Below are 26286 nucleotides of genomic sequence, written 5' to 3' on the forward strand. Positions count from 1 at the left end.
CGCGAGCAGCAGCAGCAGCAGAGGCGGCGGCCCCCGCCAAACGCCGGCCCCAGGGTGCCGCGGCGCCCCAAGTTCCCGCCATGAGCAGTCGGCTCTGGAGGCTCGGCGGCTCCGGGGACTCTCTCCCGGTCCAGCGAGGCCGCAGCGCCCAGCGGTCCCAACGCCCCTAACGCCGCCGCTCGCCGGTCCCGCCGCCGCCGCCGCCCGAATCCCCCCCGCCGCCGCCGCCGCCGCCTCGGCCGCCGCAGCGCCGCCAGCAGCATGTCTCGAAGGAAGATTTCGTCGGAGTCCTTCAGCTCCCTGGGCTCCGACTACCTGGAGACCAGCCCCGAGGAGGAGGGGGAGTGCCCCTTGTCTAGACTCTGCTGGAACGGCAGCCGGAGTCCGCCCGGGCCGCCCCAGCCCAGAGCGACGGCCTCCGCCGCCCGGACCCCGACCCCGGCCGCCGCCGCCGCCGCCGCCGCCGCCGCCACGGCTGGGGCCAGGAGAGCGCAGCGCCGGAGGCGGGTCAACCTGGACTCCTTGGGCGAGAGCATCAGCCGCCTGACGGCGCCCTCGGTGAGCGGGGAGAGGAAGGAGGGCCGCGCTTCAGGGGGAGAGGACAGGGAACGGGCAAGTTGGCGCCAGGCTAGCCGGGGCGTGTGCGAAGAGCCCCACCACTGGGGGGCGGCCGGGCCTCGCTCCGCCTGGCCTGCGCTTCCCAGTGGCCCCGGGCGAGACCCGGGCTTTGGGCTCTGGTGGAAAGGGGCCCTGGAGCAGGGGAAAGGAGTGAGACTTCATCCCTCCGGGGTCTCCTGATTGAGAAGTCTGTCTGCCCACCTACAGCCTTGAACCCTTCATGACCTCCTTCACAACCACTTGTTTTCTTTCCCCCAAACTTTCCCAGGCACTGTGTTCTGCAGTTGCCATTTCCATGTCTTTCATCTCTGGTCTCCAGTATCCCAGAGGAACCCCTACTGCCTTCCAGGAAACTCTTCCTCTCTTTTTTTTTTCCCCACACTCTCTTTCTCTTAGCCTGACCTTCTCTGACATCTTTGAATTCTGCAGGCTAACTGCATTCTGTATTGCATTCCTTTTCTCAAATCTTTGGGAACTGGTTGTCAGATACTTTTTTGAGTTGTCTTCTGATGAAGAAACCGCTAGTCTCTTTTCTCACCATCTCATGTACTTTTTTTTTTAGTATATTGGCTCAACCTTCTTCTGTGGGTAACCCTGGTTTTCTAAACCTCTCTGATATTTTTTGCACCGCTACCTCATCCTTCACTCTCTTTCCCCTGGATTCTTTAGTGCTTTCTCCCTCATTTTTTTATGGTTCCCTTTTATTAGGCCTTCATAAATACCTGTTGAATGAATAAATACCTTCCTAGCTCTCTCTAAACTTGTGCTCATTTAGGGATGTCTGTTTCAGCAGTTCCAGGTGTACTCCAGACACCCCCTGGCTCTAGGCATCTTTCCAGAGCACTGCTGCCTCATTCCTGCTCAGGCACTTCAGCTACTCTTGACTTTTACTCTTTGCAGTAATGCCAGACCTCTGTTTTCAGTCTTTCTCTGACTGTATGAGCTCTGTTTTGAAGGAATTCACTCCATTCCACACAGAATCCTAAAGAGATTCAGTATCAAACCACCATCCACCTTTTATTCTCCCTTTGATTGGTTACAAGGACTTCAACTCCTGACCACTTTTACCTACACATCTCTGAGACTTTTACTTCTTTAAAGTTTCCAAAATGAATCTGAACATTGATCTTGTTTGACCACTTTTGAGTCTCCCTTTTGAAAGTACTCTTGCAGTTGATGGTAGGAGGGACCTGAGAAAGAATGGGATCCAGAGAAACTGGGACCTAGTACCAGGCAGTCCTTCAAATGTCCTGTGGCTGTTGCATTAATGGAGTATGACCTTTTCTTTTAGCAATGAAATTACTCTTTGGTCATCTTCCTTTTTTTGTGTGCGTTTTCCCTTCAATTTACCTTTTGCTGCTTCTTCCATTGATAACCTAGGAAACAAAACTCAGAAAGGTTTGGCTTCTGTTTGCTATTCTTAATGCAAATATTTATCAGGAAGCAAAATCTTAGGAACTATTTGATGCTGCAAATTGTTAAACATAAGCTTTTATAAAAAGAGTCCAGTAATCTTGTGCATCTGTAGTCTTGTGTCAGTACCTAAAGCAATATTTGTGCAATATACTAATTCTTCAGTATAATGGATTCATATCTAATATGATGATTTCATTACAGATAATTATTAGTTTTTTTGTGGGAATTGTTTTTATAATCTTGGAGTTTTCTTTTTGCCTAAGAATTAGAATTTACAAATTGTTAAAAAGTTGTGGCAGTGCCTCTGGTAATGCCAATTTAACATAAGACTGTTCCCAGCAACTTACGTGAGAAATAGATAAAATAAACTGCACTCAAGTATTTAATGCCAAAATAAAAGGTAGGAAATAGTCTCTGATTTTTACCTTTTATAAAGGTGAAATTTGAATTACTTGAGCACTGTGCTGGATAAAAAAAGCATGTAATCAGATAATGGTGTTCAGGATAAGAAATTTGAAAATAATTGCGATAATGAAAAATATGCAACAGCTGTATGTACTTTCCATGCTGTAATTATTTTCTATTTTGAAAAAGGCCTTTCAGCTGTAATGCTGAAAACATACAGGTGAATATAGTGTAAACAATTCCAACTTCATAAGGCATGTATAAATGAATTCTCATTGGTTAACCATGTCACCAACAGACTTGGTAGCACAAAGAAAACAGAGAGTATATTTCAAAGCAGTGACTTATTTCCACCCCCATTTTCTTTTGTTTGGCAAGCTAGAATACAGCTTCAAAAAGTTCCAGTAGATTAGTTTTCCTACATTGTCAGCATTCTAGACTTCTTTGAAAACATTTACTTCTTATCTAATGTCCTTTCATTAGAGCCAAACAACTTAAAACAAACAAACAAAAACCCAAAAAACCTCTGAGAACAGCCATTACCAGAGCGTTCTTAGATGGAAATTTCTAGTTGTTTTGAGTGTAGCAAACCATCTTGCATTGCTATGGAAGCTCCTGTGTCCTTAGTGGTCTCATCGTGGAATATTGTCTCAATCACTGGAGATTTATTTGTTCTTTATTCAGGATAATTTCCAAGTAGGGAAATGGAAATGAATTTAATACATACTAGGATGTTGTCAAGTAATTCAGCTAGTAATTTAATCAATGGAATATTCAAACTCTGGTTTTCAATATTTTAAGGGTTACTTTTAGGTACATTGATGTTGGCTATAAAGATTATAATACTTCATACCATTTTAATAATAAAAGTAAATTGAATTGATGACATTGAAAAAATTCCGGAATTCAGGAGATCTGGTTCTCATTCATTGTGCCTTGGACAACTAAATACTTGTATATCACTGTGCATATTACTTTTACTGTCTAGGATCCTTCTCATCTCTAAGTTATTATATTTAGGGTCCCTTCCTGTTCTGACATTCTGCAAAGACATATTGTATTGTCAAGCTTTCAATAAAGTATCACACTGGCATAAGAAATAAAAAGCAAGGACATATTATGAGTTTTAAAACTGAGGAAAGTAGATTACTTTCTTAAGTAGGGGCACCAAAGTACTATTTATTCCACCTAGTTGTTAAAAAATATCCGAGGGTCTGCAATGTGGCAAGTATTGTGCAAAACACTGGTGATACAAATGCCAAACAAAACTTTCCCATTCTTCGACCTCATGGAACTTCCTTAATTATAGCCTTTATTCTAAGGAAACTGTATTGAGGGAAAATATAAGAACGCCAATTGTTGTAGAGATGTCCAGGGGAAGTTTTATTTATCATCCACTTTAGTTAGTTTTGTTCACTATAAATCTCTGGGGTGCAGCCATAAAAATAAAAAATAATCCTTAAGACCTGGCTGAAGATGCATAAATCACTTTATGTTATTTATTTTGAAATAATTTACTTGGGAACACATATGGAGACACAGTGGGGGATTTTACATCAAAGGTGAATTTAGGATCTCATTTATTTCCATTTTACTTTTATAAATGAGTGTTGCTTACACCCCTATCACTTTGACATTGATTTTGGGTTTGCTAATGTCAGCCTGTCAGTGAAGATATTTTAGGAGACCAACTCGGGGCAAGGCTTTCCTAGGTTTCTTGTCAGAGAACTACTAGCTGTTACAGCATTGCAGATGGCTTTGAAGACCTCAGAAAATACAGAAAGCAGAATGGCAGGAAGAGAAGTAATAGAACTGTAAGAATGGCATACAAGGGAAGGAAAGCTACTTACATAGGGAATAGTCCAAGAAACAAAGAACGGTCAGGAAAGAAAATGGAAGAGAAGCTTGAATTCAAGTAGCAAAAAACCAAATATTGTTTCATTATTTTTGGAAAGGAAATTATATTGATACTTGCCTATGAAAAAGTGAAAGGACATTAAAAATACATATTTAGCCTCTCCTAATATTAAATAAAATGAAATCTCTGATATGTAAAGCCTTAAATAAAACCTTAGAAATTGTGAGTATAACTAACATGTAAATAATGAAAAATATACAAAATATATTTGTGAGGTAAGATATTTGATAAATTTATGTGTTTTAATTGAAGTTTTAAAAATTTGGGGCTCAATATGGGAAAAAAAGTTCTGAGCAATAGATTCATTAAAATTAAAAATTAAATAAAATATATTCTAGTAATTCAGTGTTTTCACTTTTGTAGAAATTAGGTATTGTAATCTGAAATCAGAATTTAATGGCCATCTGTTGCTTTTCTCTACCTCATCCCTAGTCATCAGAAACAACATGGAAGAGTTGAAAGAACAAGGATTTGCAGTTTGACAGACAAACTGAATAACTACTTGCTGGGCCCCTTACTATATGTAAGATCCTAGGAAAGCCAACTCTTACCTCCTCAGAGCCTTAGTTTTCTATTTTGTGAAATAGGAATAACTACTGCCTTATAGATTTGTTGTGAAAAAGGAGCAATATTCCTTGTAAAATTTTTTGAACTCAATAAATGATAGTTTCATACTGAGATCCATTAACTTCAATCAAATTTGAATGCCTCCAAATGATCTAAAATTTTTTGTTTTTTCTCAATAATTTACTTGCTAGTAACCTTATTAAAAGAGTTCATAGGTTAACTGATGTCATATACCTAAAAAGGTTGATAAGGAGTTAATTTTGTTGGCATTGCCCAGTCAATCCATTAAAAAATTAAAACGGAGTCCCTTTTTGGCTCCCTGGATATGACTCATGTGTGTACACAAGTAAATGAAATCATTGCAGATTCAAACATTTCTATCAAACTGCTGAATGTTATGTGGCAGGATGAGTACCACTACTATAAATTCTATAAAAATCCTAGAACATATATATTTGGTAGAATATGGGTATTTCACGACAAATTATTTTTAAATTAGAAAAAAAAATTCAGTGAAATAGAAACTACTTATTTCACTTGCCTGAGAATTTCAAGCGTTCCCCATCCGTTGTGTTCAAACTAATTTGTATGTGTGTTCAAAGGTTTAGGCTGTGAGATGCAACAGTTACCCAGCTAATGACTTACATTTTGTGTACAGCACTCTATTCTTGTTTGGCTACCAGCTCAATTGTTAGACCTTCATTTTAAACATAAATTTTGACTGTGAGAAATGACATCAGTGATTATTAGGTTGTAGGTAGAGGTGATGTGATTATATATTCCTTTTTAGTGTGTAATTTATCTACCTTGAAGTACTCTAAGATGTGTGGGAAGAGTACCTGAGAGCTATTATGTGTTTTTCCCCTCTATATCATCATTGCTATTTTCATTCACTTCTGTTTTGTTTCCTCTATCATAGGGAGCTGAAGGTAAAACAAAAAAGAAAAAAACCTTACATGTTTATTGAATATGATAGTAAAATCAATGGGTTATCTCTAGATATACACATTGTTAACTGTGAATTTCACACACATCTAGGGAAAAAAATATTAAGTGGCATAAGTAGGGAGAATATTAACAGGGGCTAAGTTTTCTTTGCAGGCCCTTATTTGATACATGAAGCAGTGATTAGGTCAAAATTCAAAGTTCCTCTGTTTAAATTCTGACTCTAATCTTGATTTTCTTGTGTTTTTGTTGTATTTAGTATCGTGCCTGATACTTAATGGAATTTCAGTAAAATGCTCAGGATAAATGAATGGGTGTTATTCTTTAACATTATCCAATTATATTATTTCTTTTTTTTGTTTGATTTTTTTTCTGTGTTATAATTGGTTCAATGAAACAAAATATTTAGATTTCATACCCAGCCTGAGAGATACTTTCAAGTAGGCAAACCTGTTTGAATTTTACTTACGTTGACTTTTACATTCTGAAGCAAAACTTCAGAATGAAGTTGTGTTAAAAAGAGAGCAAATGGAAAAGTATCCTTCTCCTGGAACTCCTTGAGTGGCCCATTTATATTTTAAGAAGTTAGGTAAATGTAAAAACTCTCCTCCAGTCTCCAATGAGTCTGCTTATATTTTCTGTACAGTTATCTATCAGGTGAGAAATGTTGTCAGCAAGTGGGCCACTGTTGCCAAAAATGCACTGCTAGGAGACAGAATGAAAAAATCTTGCTCTTCAAATATCACTTCATTTCAGGACAGGATCTGAAAATCCAGAATTATGTGCTGTAAGCTCAGAGCATCTCATAAAATTGAAAATTCTAGCTTAGAGTGATTTAGGAAGTAGGGGAGCTGGAAATATCTTTGAAGACTGGAGATTTGTTGCGGCTGTTGTGGGGAACTGAGAAAGAGTGAACGTTCTTATAAATAGAACAGTGAGAAATCACTTCCTGTACAGGCTTTACTTGAGGTTTATTAAACAGTTCTTCATTTGAGCTAGTGGTTATCAAACTTCAGAGAACATAAGAAATACCTAAAGAAAATTATTAGAATACAGGTTCCTGGGCCTCTTTGTCAGAGGGTCTTTTGTTGTTGTTTTCACCTGATATTTTTTTATTGAAAGTTTAATTGATTTACAATGTTGTATTAATTTCTGCTGTACAGGGAAGTTTTACATATATATACATTCTTTTTTATATTCTTTCCCATTATGGTTTTTCATAGGATATTGAATGTAGTTCACTGCGCTGTACAGTAGGACCTTGTTATTTATCCTTTATATATATACTAGTTTGCATCTGCTAGTCCCAAACTCCCCCTCCATCCCTCTCTCACCCTCCCTCCTCCTTGGCAACCACATGTCTGATCTCTGTGTCTGTGAGTCTGTTTCTGTTTTGTAGATAGGTTCATTTGGTCATATTTTAGATTCCACATATAAGTAATATACTATGGTATTTGCCTTTATCTTTCTGACTTACTTCACTTAGTATGATAATCTCTAGGTCCATCCATGTTGCTGCAAATGACACTATTTAATTACTTTTTATAGCTTAGTAGTATTCCATTGTATATATGTACCACATCATCTTTATCTATTCATCTGCCGATGGACATTTAGGTTGTTTCCATGTCCTGGCTATTGTGAATAGTGTTGCTAAGAACATAGGGGTGCATGTATCTTTTTGAATTATAGTTTTGTGTGGGTATATACCCAGGAGTGGGAATGCTGGATCATATGGCAACTGTAGTTTTTTGAGGAACCTCCGTAGTGTTCTCTATAATGGCTGCACCAACTCACATTCCCACCAACAATGTAGGAAGGTTCCCTCTTCTCCACACCCTCTCCAGCATTTTTATTTGTAGACTTTTTAATGATGGCCATTCTGACTGCTGTGAGGTGGTATCTCGTAGTTTTGATATGCATGTGTCTAATAATTAGTGATGTTGAGCATCTTTTCATGTGCCTGTTGGCCATCTGTATGTCTTTGGAGAAATGTCTGTTTAGTTCTTCTGCCCATTTTGTTTTTTTTAGTTATTGAGTTGTATGAACTGTTTGTATACTTTGGACATTAATCCCTTGGTTGTTGCATCTTTTGCAAATATTTTCCCATTCTGTAGGTTGTCTTTTTATTTTGTTTATGGTTTCCTTTGCTGTACAAAAGCTTGTAAGTTTGATTAGGTCCCTTTTTTTTTTCTTTCTTTTATTTCTATTGCTTTGGGAGACTGACCTAAGAAAACATTAGTACTATTTATGTCAGAAAATGTTTTGCCTGTGCTCTCTTCTAGGAGTTGTATGATATTTAAGTCTTTAAGACATTTTGAGTTTATTTTAGTATATGGTGTGAGGGTGTGTTCTAACTTCATTTATTTACATGAAGCTGTCCAACTTTCCCAACACCACTTGCTGAAGAGACTGTCTTTTTCCCATTGTATATTCTTGCCTCCTTTGTCAAAGATTAATTGACTGTAAGTGTGTGGGTTTATTTCTGGGCTCTCTATTCTCTTCCATGGATCAATATGTCTGTTTTTGTGCCAATGCCATGCTGTTTTGATTCCTGTAGTTTTGTAGTATCGTCTGAAGTCTGGGAGTGTTATATCTTCAGCTTTGGTTTTTTCCCCTCAGGATTGCTTTGGTAATGCTGGGTCATTATGGTTCCATATAAATTTAAGGATTATTTGTTCTAGTTCTGTGAAAAATGTCATGGGTAATTTGATAGGGATCACATTAAATCTGTAGATTGCTTTGGATAGTATGACCATTTTAATAATATTAATTTCTCCAATCCAAGAGCATGGGATAGCTTTCCATTTCTTTGAATCATCTTCAATTTCCTTTATTAATGTTTTATAGTCTCAGCAAGTCTTTCACCTCCTTGGTCAGGTTTATTCCTAAGTATTTAATTTTTTGGATGCAATTTTTAAAAGAGATTGCTTTTTTACATTCCTTTTCCAACATTTCATTGTTAGTGTAAAGAAATGCAACCTATTTCTGTATGTTAATCTTATATCCCACTACCTAGTTGAATTCCTTTGTCAATTCTAGTTGTTTTTGTGTGGAGTCTTTAGGGTTTTCTATATAGAGTATCGTGTCATCTGCATATAATGACAGTTTAACCTCTTATCTTCCAATTTGGCTACATTATATTTCTTTTCCCTCTCTGATTGTTCTGGCTAGGACTTCCACTATTATGTTGAATAGAAGTGGTGAGAGTGTCATCCTTGTTTTGTTCCAGAATTTAGCAGGAAGGCTTCCAGCTTTTCAATGTTGACTATTATTTTGGCTGTGGGTTTGTCATACATGGCTTTTATTATGCTGAGATTTGTCCCCTCTATATCCACTTTGATGAGAGTTTTTGTCAGGAATGGATGTTGAATTTTATCAAATGATTTTTCTGTATCTATGGAGATGATCATGTGGTTTTTGTGTTTTCTTTTGTTGATGTGTATCACATTAATTGATTTGCATATGTTGAACCAAACTTGTGACCCTGGGATGAATTCAACTTGGTTGTGGTGTAGGATCTTTTTTATGTGTTGTTTGATTTGGTTTGCTAATATTTTGTTCAGAATTTTTTTCATCTATGTTCATCAAAGATATTGGCTTGCAATTTTCTTTTTTGGTAGTGTCTTTGTCTGGTTTTGGTATCAGGGTGATGGTGGCTTCATAGAATGTCTTTGGGAGTGTTTCCTCCTCTTCGATCTTTTGGAAGAGTTTAAGAAGGATTGGTATAAGTTCTTCTTTGGTGTTTCATAGAATTTGCCTGTGAAGCCATCTGGTCCTGAAGTTTTGTTTGTAGGGAGTTTTTATTATTATTATTACTATTATTATTATTTTTTTTAATTTTATTTATTGGCTATGTTGGGTCTTTGTTGTTCCACATGGGCTTTCTCTAGTTGTGGCAAATGGGGGCTGCTCTTCATTGAGGTGCGTGGGCTTCTCATTGCGGTGGCTTCTCTTGTTGTGGAGCATGGGCTCTAGGCACACGGGCTTCACTAGTTGTGGCACTTGGGTACCATAGTTGTGGCTCGCGGGCTCTAGAGCACAGGCTCAGTAGTTGTGGCACACAGGCTTATTTGCTCCATGGCACGTGGGATCTTCCTGGGCCGGGGATAGAACCTGTGTCCCTTGCATTGGCAGGTGGATTCTTAACCACTCTGCCACCAGGGAAATCCCAGTTTTTTTTTATATTATTATTATTACAGATTCTATTTCACTTCCAGTGTTCGGTATGTTCAAATTATTTGTTTCTTCTTGATTCAATATTGGTGGGCTATATGTTTCTAGAAACTTTGCCATTTCTTCTAGGTGTTCAAATTTGTTGGCATACAGTTGTTCATAGTATTCTCTTTATTTATTTATTTATTTATTTTGTATTTCTGTGGTATTGGTTGTTATTTCTCCTTTTTCATTTCTTATTTTGTTTATTTGGGTCCTCTCTCTTTCCTTCTTCGTCATCCTGGCCAGAGGTTTGTCATTTTTGTTTATACTTTTAAAGAACCAGCTCTTGGTTTTATTTTTTTTTTCTATTGTTTTTTAATCTCTATTTTATTTATTTCCCTCTGATCTTATTATTTCCTTCCCTCTGCTGACTTTAGGTTTTGTTTGTTCTTTTTTGAATTCTTTTAGGTGGTAGATTAGGTTGCTTGTTTTAGCTTTTTCTTGTTTTTTGAGGAAGGACTGTTGCTATGAACTTCCTTCTAAGAATTGCTTTTATTGCATCCCATAGATTTTGTATGGTTGTGTTTAGAGGGTCTGATTTATAAACTCTAGGAAGAAGCCTGGACTCTGTATTTCAAACAAAAATCCAGGTGATCACTGGCCCACCAAAGTTGTGCTTAAATGTTACTGAATTCCACACCTCTGGGATCATTGATCTAGATTCAGTGAGCTCTGAAGACTCATTTTTTGGAAAGAATGATCCTGGAAGTGGGTCCTTTGGAATAATTGTATCACAGGAAATTTTTGCTTTAATAGGGATAGAATAGAGAAGGTGACTTGGAGCCATGTCCTATTGCTGTATCCTTCGTGTTCAGGATAATTTTGTTAGCTCTGTGTTGGAAGATGTTTGAGGTTTAGCCATTTGTAGTTTTAATTATTTGTGGACTCTTCCCATTTTTCCTGAGGAGTCTCCCCTAAGTTTAAGTTTAGTAGGTCACATGTCATTGCTGTAAATGTCCTGTGGCCTCTGTATTCAAAATAAAGAAGCAGCTATTCAAAAATATTGGGACTGATAGAGAAGGGAGAAGAGGGTTGTTGTGATGGTCAATCTGAAATTATTGTGTTATTTTTATCAGTATTTGTGTTTTTTAGAGCAACATTGACATGACATTTCACAAATGCACCATCAGTTGGTTCATTTTGAAGCAATGACTTGTTCTTGTGCCAATGGATAATTTTTAAAAAGGTGAAGAAAGAAACATCTAGATGGAGAAGACTTTTTTTGCCTAGAAAGGAAGCATTAGAACGTTCAGATATCAGATTATAGAACCACCTCTCAAATCGTAACAAAATATGACAAATGTAGTAATGGTTGCTGAACTCTGCATCCTTAGCTAATTAGTGTTTCCCTAATTCAGTGACTAAGGTAGGTGGGGGTCGAGTTGAAGTCTCCAAATAAATGGTGATCCAACATTTGAAGAAATTTGCATCTGCAGAGAACTCTAGAACCATCCTCTCATGAGAGAAGGCTATCCGTGTGGAAGTCCTGACATACCTTAGTTACAAGTCCTTGAAGTCCACTTGACTTCTTTTCCATTCACCATTATATTTGTGATATGTGAGTCTGCTGTGCTGAGTGGAGGAAATTAAAATGTTCTAAAAAAATGCTTCCATTCCTTGCTACTTTATACCTGTGCTTCTTCATGCATGGACCCTTCAACTTAATATTGGGAGAAAATGGTTTTTCTGATTAGTTTTGTGCACACACAAACACAGACACACCCATACCCAGACACATCCGTCCTGTTTTCTGTCACTGCATATCTTCCGTATAGAATACTAAGTTATTGCTCAGATCTGAATAATAGGACTTATTGTGTTGACAAGTGATTTTGGTTTATTCTGCCTCCTTAAGACAGAGATCTATGCATGCCCATGCCTAGCAGAAAGTCTGATTTATAAAGACACTCAATAAATGTTTGTTAGGGTAATAAATAAGTGATCACATATATTCTTGTATAGTTTGTGGTGTATCTGGTAATGCTCTGTGGGCTACAATGATTTTGTGCTGTCATATTTTAGTCGATTATTTTAACTGTTTTGTTTGTAGTTTTTTTTGAGATACAAATAAGAGTAAAGATAGTTAAATCATTTGTTTTAGAATGCTTTAAGATTTAAAAAAAACTTTCTTACTGGGTATTGTATTGGAGCTTCACAATAATCATTAGATTTTTTGCCATGTATCTTTAGTTAGTATGACTATCAGGCAATGCCCATAGACATAGTAACTATTTGGGGGAGAATATGTGCTGTCACTTATAAGCTTTTTATACTATACAGAGACAGTATCTCTATCATGCATTTCTGTTCATTCTAATTTCAGTGTATAAAATATCCTGTGTTATCAAACATTGTATTAAAAATCTCCACAAACCAGCACATCCACATATCTGTCCTACAGGTATCATTATAGACATAATAATGGTAATGAATGGTTAGAGTCCTTGGGAATAGTGGTAAAGTTAGAAATTATTGATTTAAGGAATGGGGGAGAAAGCTGACCAGGAACAGGTTAATGTATTGTTGGGTATTTTTTGAGGGCCCAGCTGAGGGTGACAGTAATGAATTTGTAGTCTAAACTGAGAGGATGAGTATGACTTGGAGAGGTATAAAATGGTGAAAGTATTTATTGTATATTAAAGGGCCTATATGTCAGATTGAGTTTGAGCTGTTAAGGGGCAGTTTAGTGGAGAAGGGTCTTGGGAAACAATGAGAGTGAATGTCAAATGGGGCAGACTATAGTCTTCAAAGGCATTTCTAGCCTTCTTGTACTGGACAGAGATCTGATGTTAAGCTTACTTAATGTATATCTGGGTCCTGTCCTTTCACTGTTTATTCTCATAGAATAGCTGATTTGGACCCCAGATCCCCGTCTACCAGACTGATTACTGGTAACTAGTAAGTCTTTAAGAAACTGAGATCTAGCTTCCTGATTACTATTTACATTGTATTTTAAAAGTTAGAACTAATCCTTGAAAAATAAGGATATTCAGTTATATCACTCAATGCATTATTTATGGGCCTGAGTTATTACACAATAAAGTTTCCATGACTCAGACTTGGTACATTGCTTCTTGAGTATGAGAGCCTGTGGGATTTAGAGAAATGGGTAGATAGCGAAGCATTTCCTTTCATCTGTTGATGGACATTTAAGTTGCTTCCATGTCCTGGCTATTGTAAATAGTGCTGCAGTGAACATTGTGGTACATGTATCTTTTTGTATTTTGGTTTTCTCAGGGTAGTGGGATTGCTGGATCATATGGTAGTTCTATTTTTAGTTTTTTAAGGAACCTCCATACTGTTTTCCATAGTGGCTGTACCAATTTACATTCCTACCAACAGTGCAGCAGGGTTCCCTTTTCTCCACACCCTCTCCAGCATTTATTGCTTCTAGATACCTAGAGTCTGTCATACAGAGTCAAGTAACCAAGAAAGAGAAAAACAAATACCGTATGCTAACGCATATATATGGAATCTAAAAAAATGGTACTGATTAACCCAGTGGCAGGGTGAGGATAAAGATGCAGATGCAGAGAATGGACTTGAGGACACTGGGCAGGGTAGTGGGGGGCGAAGGGGAAGCTGGGACGAAGTGAGAGAGTAGCATTGACAAATATACACCACCAAATGTAAAATAGATAGCTAGTGGGAAGCTGCTGCATAACACGGAGATCAACTCGATGATTGGTGATGACTTAGAGTGGTGAGATAGGGAGGGTGGGAAGGAGTCGTGGGAGGGAGCAGAGTGGGGATATATGTATAAATATAGCTGATTCACTTTGTTGTACAGAAGAAATTGGCACAACAGTGTAAAGCAATTATACTCCAATAAAGAGCTTAAAAAATTTAGCAAGAAAACAAAACAAAACAAAATATTTTCTAACGTATTGGAGAACAAGTCAGATTTTTTTTTTTATCTGAGTGGTAAAAATTAGTTCTGGTGAGTCAAACAGTCTAAATAAACAGTCTAAATAAAACATATGCAGTATCAATTTATGAGTAGATGAAATTCAATAAAATACACTTGAGTTAAACAATTTTCATTTCGTTAATCAGTTTTCGATAGTCCCAAAGACTCTCCTGTGTGTTTCAGTGACTTAGTGTCATCATTATGAGTCTTAATTATCGCTGTGCTATAGATGTGTGGACATCCTCGTAACTGGAGTGATTGATTGATTGATTTTTTATTATTTTTTCCTCCAGTTTTATTGAGATATAATTGATGTGCAGGACTGTATAATTTTAAGGTGTACAACATAATGATTTAACTTATATACATCATGAAATGATTAACACAATAGGTTTAGTGAATATCCATCATCTCATATAGATACAAAATTAAAGGTATACAAAAAAAAATTTTTTTCCTTGTGATGAGAACTCTTAGGATTTACTCTCTTAACAACTTTCATATGTAACATACAGCAATGTTAACTATATTTACCATGTTGTGCATTCCATCCCTAGTACTTATTTGTCTATAAATACTATAAGCCATATAAGTACTATAAGCTATAAGCGATTTGATGTTTCTATACATTTCAAAATGATCATCATGGTGAGTCTAGTTACCGTGTAAGTGGAGTGTTTTAGATAACCAAATGCTTTATACTATGAAATTTCCTCTACATAGGAGTGCTAAGGAACTAAATGGTCCTTGTGGTCTGAAAGAATTAATATGCCTGCTCAGCTTCTCGTCTTCCACCAGGGAGTCTCAGGTAATGGAAGGCAAATTAGGCATGATCTGAAAAAAAAGATTTTTTAACTTTTGGAGTTCTGTGTGTAATTTGGTTAATGTGCTTGTCTTGCTTTTCTTGAAACATGCCGTTATTGTGCGTGTGTGCAGGATGGATGGGAAGGGGGGCGCTGGTGGGCAGAGGCTACAACGCAATTAATGCTGCATTCTGTTTTGGTTTTAATTTTCTTTGGGGAAATAACTTTTCTGTCTCTGTTTCCCATCTCTGAAATCATATATAGTAATACTAATCTCTCACTTGAGGGTAAACATGTAGTAAAATGTGAATAGTGAACTGAAGAAAATGTGTTTAAGTTATTAATTACTCCATCATGCTGCTATGCTGAATCCTTGAGGCCTAAGGCATTGGTTCAGATTCCTTCACTCTGTAGATTCTGGGAAAAGAACAAGTTTTGGAGTCAGACACTAACCCTAGTCTTTACATTGTGCGTTCTGGATAAGCCTCTATAAGGCTCATTTTCTTATCTATAAAATGAAAGTAATAATTTATAGTATTATGAAGATTAAAAGTATAATGTCTACAAGATAACTGGAATACATTAAGCTATCAATTAATTTTGGTGGCTTTCATATCAGCTATCTTACTGATCTGCATATTGTAAATCATATCTCCTGATAACTTGATTTACCTTCAGCCACATCTTTTCCAAAACCTGTAGAAATTTTCTTCTTTATAGTTGTTGCTTAGCATTCTCCTGCTTTTTGTGGTAAATATTTTTTAACTATCTTGAGTTTACAACATTTAGAGTTATGAAATCTCTCAGAAATTCCCTCCCAGAAATCTTAAAAATAAATGTGTTCTTACTGGTCACTTGTTTATTCACTCATTCCCTTACCCTTCACATTCATTCATTCAGACAGCATTTATTTAGCAAATGAGCACTTATTGATTCATTTAGCATGCACTCAATGTGCATTAAACACACACAAGAAGTGGGGCATTCAGACAGAAATTTGATATGATCCATTTGGATTTAAAAAATGTAAAACTCCCTTTTAAAAACTAACAAATAATATGCATGACAGCTATTTCTGCCCCTCTCTCTCATCCTATCCCAACTGTTCCTTATTTGGCATATGGAAATACGGAGGACATATGGACAAAGAAAGCATCTGTATTTAAGAGGATCAGTGGAAACTGTGATGATGGTGATGATGGTAGTCATAACTGATGATTTATCAAGTTCTTACTATGTACTGGGCACTGTACTAAATGCTCTACACGTTTTATTCTGTTTTCATACTAGCAACAGTAATGCAGGAGTGATGCCTTACCATGGTCTACAACATACCGAGAGACTACCTCTCTGACCTCACCTCATGAACTGTAATCTGTACTCATGGTTCTGGAGTACACTCCTTGAACATTCCAGGAAAGTATTATCTTGCCTCAGGAATTTTGTTCTATATCCCCTGTGTCAGAAATACCCCTCACTCCAGTTCTCCAAATGATTGGCCTTTTCTTGGCTTTCAGATTTCAGCTCCGTGTCACCCCATCAGACAGTAGCTCTCCCCCACCAACCATTCTCTTTAACATCGTCGTTTATTTCCATCATAGCACTTACTGTCAGAAGTTATCTTTTTATTTACTTGCTTATGTGTTATTTGTCTTCCCTCACTGTAGTTTAAGCTGTGCAAGGGCAGGGACCTTGTCTGAGTTGCTCATAGTGGTCTTTGTAGTACCTAGAATAGTCCTGGCTAAAGGCAGGTTCTCAGTACCTGTTTATTGACTGAATGAATAAATGTCATTTTGAAAGAAGTCTTAGTACCTAGAAAAGAAAAAGCCTAGTTAAAAAAAACCTTACAGGGTAGAAGAAGAAGAAAAATTAACATGTGTTAGGTACTAGTATGGACACAGCATTAAGTGTTATCATAATATGTATCATAGAATTTTCAAAATAACCTTATGAGAGATTGAGAGAAGTTGAGTAACTTGCTTGTGATCACTGTTAATTACTTACTGATGGAGGTAAAATTGAAATCTTGATCTGTTTAGCTTCAAAGTCTATTTCTTCCACCATATTTATATATTTCACACCTCTGTGAGTGTGGTATACATTGCGATGCATTGCCTAGATGCCCCTACTTTAGTAATGATAGACATTTCCTTAGATGCTAGGAGTGCTGCTGACAGTCACCCTCAGCTGTCTGTCTCCTGTTTGTATTGCCTGGACTAAAGAGAGATGTCTAGCCCAAGGTCATTCCTCATTCCAGTGACTCATCAGCATATGGATATGGAGACTTGCCCCTGTTGTCCTAATTCAGCTGACTCTGAAGTTAGAACTCCATGTAGGGTCAGCTGTGGCCTCCGTTAAGACAGCATCACAGTCTAGCTTCTTCCTCTTTCATGGGTATCGATCCCCAGAGTACCCCTTAATAAGCTTTCTGCATGCTAGTCTTCTCAGAGTCTGCTTCCCAGAGAACCCTGCTTGCAATAGAGAGTTTGAGAATTTGATGGCATTCATAAAAGTGCAAAAGGCAGCAGTGGAAAGGTGGTATTTGGAAGGAATATAATGATAACCTCAGATTTGGATTATTTGAATTTAGGTGCAAATGGTTGGCTCTGAACTGTGAGTTCTTTGTGAGCTTGGTATTATTGAATCACCAGCCTCAGCACAGTGACTGTCACATTGTAGGCAGATGACAATAAATAGACCGTTAAAGATTTAGGATTGGGGTTTGGGTGACAGTTCATGGAGGTAATAGCAAATATCTTGAAAGTTGACAAGCTCTTTTATTGGAGAAGAGAGGAAAAATAAGAACAATAGAGAACTGAGAAGCAGTATACAAAAGGGAATCAGAAGAATGTAGGTGCTAGGATGCTTTTTTGTTTGTGTGGTGGGAGGTGGCTGGAGAGCAGCTGGAAGCACCTGTTGTAGTGGTTGATATTTGAAAAATGATGTGAATTTAAGAATGGTACTTTCAAACCCAGTATGAATGAGGTTTCTGGTGGCCTTCAAAAGTGATGTCAGTCCTACAACTGAGGTTGAAACCTGTTTAACAAGATTTAAAGAGAGAATGTATGATGAGTAAACAAAGGATATCATGGGCATAAATTTGTCTTCCAAGACATTTGGCAGTGTAAGTAAATAGAGGTAGTGGGCAGGGCCTGTGAGGTCAAATCAAAGTTTATTAAATAAATGGAAACTCATATTTGAAGGAAATGGAGTAGACAAGAAAGCTGTAGGTGGACGAGATAAATAGGCTTTGGGAAAGGATAGAGTTGATCTAGAGCCATTCTGTAGCTCCTTTGCCAAAAGAGAGAATACCTATTTCTCTGTACCCAAGAAGAATACAGTATGGCATAGTGGGAGTATAGTGCAAAGACAGCTATCAGATTTTGGTTTTATTTACACCTAATTGTTTGCAATCTTATCTCGATTTTATCACTATAACTCAGTGATTGGTCAGTAATTTTGTATATCTAATGACTCAAATTTACATTGCAGTTCTCTACGTATACCTTAGTTGTGGAGCTACACTGACCATGGGATATTAAATGAGGTCTCAAATGTTAGTAATGCATTCTTCAAAAATTTTATATTTAAACCATGAACTGTACATTTTTGGGTATATTCTCTTATAGATCATTTTTGAAAACTTCAGATTTTCTCTTATTCTTCCAAAGATAAGGCTTTATAAATTGAACACCATGTGGAGGGAACTGTTTTTGACTTATGCTTGTACTAGCTTGTTCTCTTTTAGTTTTAAAGGAAATTTGAAGTATATATTTATATATGTAATCCCATATTCTTACCATCTCTGTGTCTGATATGACTTTGTTTAGCGTTGGACCTCTTTTTGACATTGATGAAAAGGTCGCTAAACAGAGGAACTCTTGAGGTATTTGGAGCCAAGTGAATAGGACTCTGTTGTTATACTGAATATGTTTTTCATAGTTGAAAGGTGGTGTGGAAGGCAAAATAAGGCCAAACAAGAAACACATAATCAAACGGTGCTTCTTGGCCCTCTCCCTTTTCTTTTCTGGGGGAATTTTACTCAAGTTCAGCAAGCAAGGATTTTTGTCTATTTTTATATGCTGTGAAATTCCGAGTTTACTAGTGCCTAGCATGTAGTAGCTATCAGTAAGTACTTGTTAAATGATTAAATTTAGAGCAAATATAAAGGTATTTATTCTAACTATACTACACAAATATTGTAAGAAAATAAGTAGGATGATAAACACAAGTGCATTTTAGAAAAATAAAATCAATTACATAACAAAATAGACATAACAAAAACATAACAATAACAAAAAACATAACCATACAAAAACAAAATAGACAACACATATTATCCTAATGTAAATAATTATTATATCTTGTTATTATGATAATAATATAATTATTATATCCTATTATACCTTTATCATAATTTACTATACATGCTTGACTTTACTGTATCCTAAGACAAAACATAAGATCTATGGAGCATAAAATGGCTCTAGTCATCTGCAGGGTTAAAAAATAAATGTACTGGATTTTGCTAAAATACTCTTGTAATCTGCTATGCTAGTCAAGTTACATTATATATTAGGAAGAAAGAATACATTTTTTCCTACATGACCTAAATATATATATCTTTAAAAATAGACATTAATTTATTAAACAGATATTTGTTGTTGCCTTTCTGTTCCAGAAATTTGAGATGTCTCAATTATAGAAAGTACTTAAAATCTGCCCTCCCCACCACTCCCTGTCCCCCCTTAGCATTTTTTCTTGTGCTTCCGCTGCAAACATTTCAGGAATAAAATTTCAGAAAGATAAATCTTTCTTCCAACCTCTTTTTTGTATAAAGTTTTCCAGAGGGAAAGTAAGAACTTTTGGAAGAAAAATTCACATTATCCCAACAGCAAATTTAGGGAGTACCTGTTGCTGCACTAGTAATAACCCTGTCACTTTAATTTAGTAAGTGTCTGTAGATCTCAACAAAAGAAAAATACATCTCTTTTAAGTGCCTGTTGACCAGTTTCTCTCAGTGCAGGATTCCTCTGAGCCTGTCTTCCAATTTCATTTTTTGCTTGTGTGATTGGTTTAATTTGCATATGGGAGATGATTTTTGAATGTTGTCTTACAAATATTTGGTTTCTAAATGAAGTAATTTGTTTTCAGAAAGAAAAGAATGCAAAGATTCTCACAAATTGTATTTTTATCATATATTTACAGATATAAACGTGAGTTTATTTTAATAGCATTTTTAAAATCTGTTTATCAATCTATCTATTGATCTATTATTGATTATATAGGGCAGAAAACAAACGACTCTGTCTGATTCTGAATTTTAAAATGTAATTCAGTAGAAATCTGGAGTAGGTATAATTACTCTCATTGGGTCTTTTTAAAAAAAATTGCTGCAGTAATGAAAATGTCTTTTACCTCTTTATCAAAGAATCTGCCTCCAAAGGCATTTATTGTAAGTAGCGGTAATGATGAGGTGATTATTTTGTAATGGAACAAAGACTGAGGGAAAGAATAAATTTTAGCTACATATTATCGTAATTTTACTTGAAGCTTCAGACAGATATGAGGAAGTTTCTAGTGTGGTTGCTGGTGAAGAGCGATTTATTGTTTCTTCCTGATACAAAGATCAATAAATACTTTGTAGACATGACAGCATTTGCAAGCTATAAAGCTTCCCTTTTTTTCCCTCTTGTGTTAACTCATTGCCATTGTAAACACATTTCAAAGAAACCCAATCTCTCCTTTTGTTCTGAATTAAATTTCTCGAAAAGTGTGCTTGCAAAGTACAAACATAACTTTCCTGCTCGAGGAGAATGGGTGAGATTCTTCCACAGCTTTCAAGGAACTAACTGTGAGAATTGTGGTTTGTGAGCTGCTGCTTGCTGGTTCTTTAAGCACTTAGGCAATTGTCTCCTTATTCAACTGCATTCTTGGGATGGGATTCGGGGAGGATGGAGGAAATCAAATACTACTTTTAAGTTGTAAATATAATTTTCCACCATTAACTTAGCATTCTTGACTATTGAAAAAAGTCTCAGTCTCAAATACATAGTTAACATAGATACCCAATTATTTTGATTATAGCAATGGGATATATTAATCAATGGCATTAATGATGACTGTAATAAAATTAACAATTCCGTTGGATATTTAGTTGGAAAAAGCATTTTACTACAAGTTACCCCAAGAGACATAATTTTTCAAAGAATGCATATGGGTAAGTGACTTTCAAATACAGGTCAATGAAAATGTTACAATTATAAAACTGTAAAATATGAATCTACAAATATGAATCTAAAAATAAGATCAGACCAACAATTTTTGGCCATTACATAAGGTATTCAGCCATTTTATGTGATTTATAGTCAAATCAAGATATGCCTGCCTAGAAATATCTTAAAAACCTAAAATAACAAAGTTTATTATTTTGCTCTTCCAGAATAACTAATAGAAAGGAAAGCAAAGTTATATCAATGTCAAGCATATCACCATCTCTGCCTTGGCATTTTATACTAGTGTAAACTCTGATATATTATGGGTTAAGTTTGAGAAAAAAATTGTAAAGTAGAAGCATTTACTTTTGGTAGTCCTTATTCTCAATCTCTCTTCCCCACTCCCCATCTCTATCTCTATGTCTATCTCTTTTGATTCCTGTATCAAAATCTCATGCCACAAAAATTTGCTGTGAGTCTCTCCCACCAGACAAATTGAGCTGTATGCATTTCAAATACCTTATGTTAAATTGTTAGTTGAAAAGTACTTCTCTTTATTTTAAGAGCTTTTAGAGGAGTGAAAAGTAAGTTTTGAGGGGAGCATAGCGAGGATGATTAGGATGGGGATAGCTCTCTTGGTGCTCCTAAGATCAAATTTGGTGTCTGGCTCCACAAGGCTCTCTCATACATTGATGACTATATGGAAATGTGTATGTCTGGGCACTTCTTATATAGCCATATAAAGATCTCTGTAGGCACAGTAAATTATTTAGTTTTCTTGGTCTGTATGAATGATGTAAATATATTGGTGGATAAAAACAAAATAATAATACATAGCACCTTAGATTACGTGGCATTATACTTATTTTTATATCATAAACTATTTTTGTTACTTTTAAGAACTATTACTGCTACTTCAGGGTTCATTTAAAAGAAGGCCCATAGGAATAAATAGGGCTGACATTGTCCTTATATTTTATAATGCCTAGAGATTCCAGAGATTTTGCTATTTGAATAATCTATGGATTAATATGTATTATGCCAATTATGGATGGCACTGCACTGAATTTGCCTTGGAAATTCCAATTAAGAGCCCTTATACATGCAAGGAAATGAAAATGTTTTATTAAAACTGAAAAATATTGAATGATATCTAATTAGTACCTTGTTCTTAAGCATCATATCATTAAAACTTTCTGTTGTTTGGTGTAAATGTGTGTACATGACTTGTGTGGGTCAGCATTTGTTATCTGTAAAGCTGAATGCCAGAGCAAGATTACATAAAACTCTTGCAGTAGTCTAAAAGAATTTGAAAAAAAAATACTGTGCTAGAAACATTTCCCCTCTTCTGTATGCAACTGTTCTTGTTCACATCGTTTTACTCTCTTCCCCTTTTCCCTTAATTTTTTGTTAGATGATAAGGCAAACAAATAACTAAGAAATACTACATAGATAAAAATTTGGTTCTAATGAGAGCAAGTTTAATGTTCTTTGTTGGAGTTTTTCTACAATGACCTCTATATCAATTCACATTATTATAACCAATTTTGTGATAAATGGCTTATTTTGATTAGTTTTTAGTGTAAGCAGATTTGAAGAGAGTTTTGAAAAAAACAGGGCTTATTCCAACAGTATTTTTTAACATCTAAGAACACGAAACATTAGTGACATCATCTTTTTTTTCTTCTTGATTTTCCCCAGTTTAGGACTATGAGAGAATGATGTGCTAACCTGTACTTTCCATACAGAAAAGCCACAAGAAATAAGTGATATCTGTTTAGAGCTTACAAAGCATGTTTTTAAAATTTTTTAATTTTTTTAATTTTTTACAAAGCATGTTTTTAACACTCATGTCCTCACCCTGATTCACTCAGGAAATATATGAGGTAAGCAGGACAAGGATTATCATTAGACCCAATTTGAGGATGAGAAACTGAAGTTCAGAGGGGAACAGTAACTTTCCAAAAGTCAAGAAGCTTGTAAGTACCTATTTTAATGCCTGGTTTTCCTGTTTCAGGCTGTAAGCTCTTTTCACCATGCTGTGTCTTTCAACATGTCCATGAATTGTTCCATCCTCAATTTATCAATGTACAATATTGTTCAGCATAGACTCTCTATTTCCTATTTTGCATCCCATATGTTTCCTACTTTGTGACTTGCTAAGGAGTGGCTGATAGCAATTTCCTGTTGGTTTTCTTGAACCTTACCTCTTCTCACTAATTGCTTAGTTTCTGACTGTGCTATGAGTTCATATAACATAGACCTATGTAAAAATGACAAAGGGTTCTTTCTTCATCAGAGCTCTGCCTCTAGGCTGACCTAGTTTGCCTGTCCACTGTCATGTTTGTATGCTCCAGGGTCCCATGGGTGATGCAGCTATGAACAGAATGACAAAAGCCATCCTCACTGCCAACAGCTTAACTTGTGCTGCAGTCTGGGAACAGCAAAGACGTTACTTGTCATTTAATTTCTGAATATGAAGGAAGTCATGATCATCATAGAAATAGTTATACTTGTAAGGGTATATGTTTCTCTTCATAGATTGTACATAATTATGCTGTACTTAAATAATTTACCAGAAGGAATGAGAAAGCAATATAATAGATATTACACAATGGAGTAATATCTAGGTTAAAAAATGTGCTCAGAGTTAAATGAAAAAAGAAGTAAGACTTTTCATATCATGCAGTATTAGTATTCTTTGACTTTTTTCCAGAAAGAAGTGTGATTATTCTGTACCTCTAGCTTAGGAATGTAGTTCATCATAAATACTAATGACATGGCAGCCACTATCTGCCAAACACCTGCCTGGTAAGCAGATTTCATATCCGTTTAGATCATCAGATTATAGTCAACACTAGATCTGGTTATATATCGATGCTTGTTGAGTTTTGTCTTCCAACAGAGGCTGAAGCAGTAGAGCTGAGCAGGACTGTCCCTGGGTAGTATTTTGGTCGTTTCTGCATGCTTCAGCATCTGAAACTTTGAAACTCCAAGGATTTGATCTTGTCAGAGTCCTGAAATAATCAGACTCTTAGCCACTGACTGGCTAAACAAAATGCCCATGGCACTTTGGCCAGCATCTGTATGACAATTTACTTATTTACAGTGAGCAATAACTGTGAAATGAAGCTTATTACTCAAAGTCTAGATGGTCAGCACATTTCTTACCTATTCAGGCTATGCGAGGAGCCAAGTCATGACCGGAAGTTTGCTTTAATCCATGTAGAGCCAAAGCAAAATGAACTTCATGCCGAATTCTTTAATCCAGTTTAAGGATCCATCTGGTTGTAGGGAAGGCCTTGACAATGAGACCTGATGCTCCATGCTCATTCATAAGACTCTCATTTTAGTTAAGATGGTTGAAGAATTTTCCTTACCTTAAGAATGATTTTTCTCAATGTGATAGAGGACCCATATGCCCTTGCTTCATAAACTATTCCCCTCCCTTCTCTTTCCTATGGATTGCCCCCTCTAACTTTACCTGCTTTCTATTGCTCAGTGGCCCACTTTGCCTGGAGCTATACCCTGGCTGGTATTTGAAGGTAATTCTCAATCACCCATTTACAAATCATTGTTTAAGTTGGTGCATTTAGGGATGACAAAACATTTCCCTGTTTTATGAGTTAATTTTATAACTTAACTGTCAGAAATATCAGTTCCCTCATTTCCAGACTCTTGTTGGGAAGCACCTCACTGTAACTCCCAACACTGTAACTGGAAACAATAGGGAATTCTTTGGAAATGCTCAAGTGGAGGCTGCAAAGATGTTTTAAAGGCTAGAAATTATTTCCTGACATGAAGGTCATTGCTATACAGGAGTTGAAATGGCACTAATTAGCTTTGCAGCATATAATTTGCATCTTTGGGCTATGAGGCATGCCTGGAAACAGTCCTAGGTATTAGACATAGTCAGTTTAGTTCAATTTAACAATTTTTGACTAGTTCCTCATCAACAGATTTTTGCACAGAATTAACATATAACACGTTTGTTTAATAATAAATGGTTTTATTTCATTTTGCGCTTGCACCAACCGTGAGAAACAGTTATGCTAGGAATACCCCTATTTTATAATAAAGGAAATAGAGGTTCAGAAAAATAAATGCTGTATCCAAAATCATGCAATCTAGCTAAGATGTAGTTATCACTTTCAACTGTAACCTTTTCTGCCTTTGTAAATATAGAACTTTGTATCTCAGTTTAGAGGAGCAGATTGAAAGCTTGGCTTTTAGAGGCAGTCAGATATAGATCAGAAACTTAATAGACTTAGATACTTGCTACCTAAGTGACTTTGGGCAAGTTTTTTTTTTTTTTTTCTTAACTTCTCTGTGTTCAGTTTTCACATTTATAAAATTGGGATAGTACTGCTTCCTGTCTTACAGGATTTTTGTGAGGATTAAATTAGTTGGGGCATGTAACATGTTGGGCCAAATGTTTGACATTTAGCACTCAACACATTAGCAGTCAACTGCTATTATAGTGTTGAATCCAGAAGGTTTACTCTTATTTCACTTTGTAGACCGAGTCAGCCCTGTGTCATCTCTGGGGACCTGTTTGATTTAAGGGTTTAGGACTGAAGTCATGTTTTTCCAAAGGTTTGCAGTAAAGCAATATCAATTTTCCTGAGATGTCTAGAAGCAGTACCATCTTGTCTCATAGGCCAGATTTTTATTCAGACAGCCAAGTTGGCTGCGATGGTGACCAGGAAAGCATGCCTCTCCTGAAGTTTCCCTATTAAGAAGTTAATGATCCTACCAGAACTATTTAAATAACAATAACAACACTTACAAATTTGCGGAAGCAATTTTCAACATTGTTTTCATATCCATTACAGGAAAAAATAAAAGGAAATAAGCGATTTCAGTTAGGTACATGGAGTAATTTACTAATGGTCACCAAAGTGAGATAAATTACCAATGGACGCGGAAGCTTGTGGAAGAAAAAGCATAGGGGACCTAAGTTCTTGTTTAGTTGACATCTCTTTTCAGCATGTAGCTGAGGCAAAACACCTTTACCTCTCTGAATCTCAGTATTTTCCTCTGTAAAATGTGAATAATTATATCTGAGACTTACAAGGTTGTTGTGAATATATAATGAGATGAAGGAAAAGTGATTTGTAAACTGTAAAGTGTTATACAAACTGAAGGTGGTGTTAATTATTTTCTGGAGTTCATTGAAAACAGAAATTCTTAGATTACTTAAATGTGCTCTTGCCTGAGGTGTAAAAGAACTAATAAATAGCCCTTTGGATCTGTTTCAGTGCAAGGAAT

The 26286-nt window shown here is 36.4% G+C and overlaps 1 protein-coding gene across 2 annotated transcripts in view; it reads left to right on the forward strand.

Moving 5' to 3' along the window:
- Positions 1–261: 261 nt before the first annotated feature.
- GUCY1A2 (guanylate cyclase 1 soluble subunit alpha 2) overlaps positions 262–26286 on the forward strand; it is a 375283-nt gene continuing 349258 nt past the window's right edge. For both annotated transcript variants that reach the window (XM_057749769.1, XM_057749770.1), the window contains exon 1: positions 262–558. In XM_057749769.1, coding sequence (XP_057605752.1) covers positions 262–558 — 297 coding nt within the window. The remainder of the gene's footprint in view (positions 559–26286) is intronic.

This window comes from Hippopotamus amphibius, chromosome 9 (genome assembly GCF_030028045.1).
Source record: "Hippopotamus amphibius kiboko isolate mHipAmp2 chromosome 9, mHipAmp2.hap2, whole genome shotgun sequence".
In the NCBI taxonomy this organism is placed as follows: Eukaryota; Metazoa; Chordata; class Mammalia; order Artiodactyla; family Hippopotamidae; genus Hippopotamus; species Hippopotamus amphibius.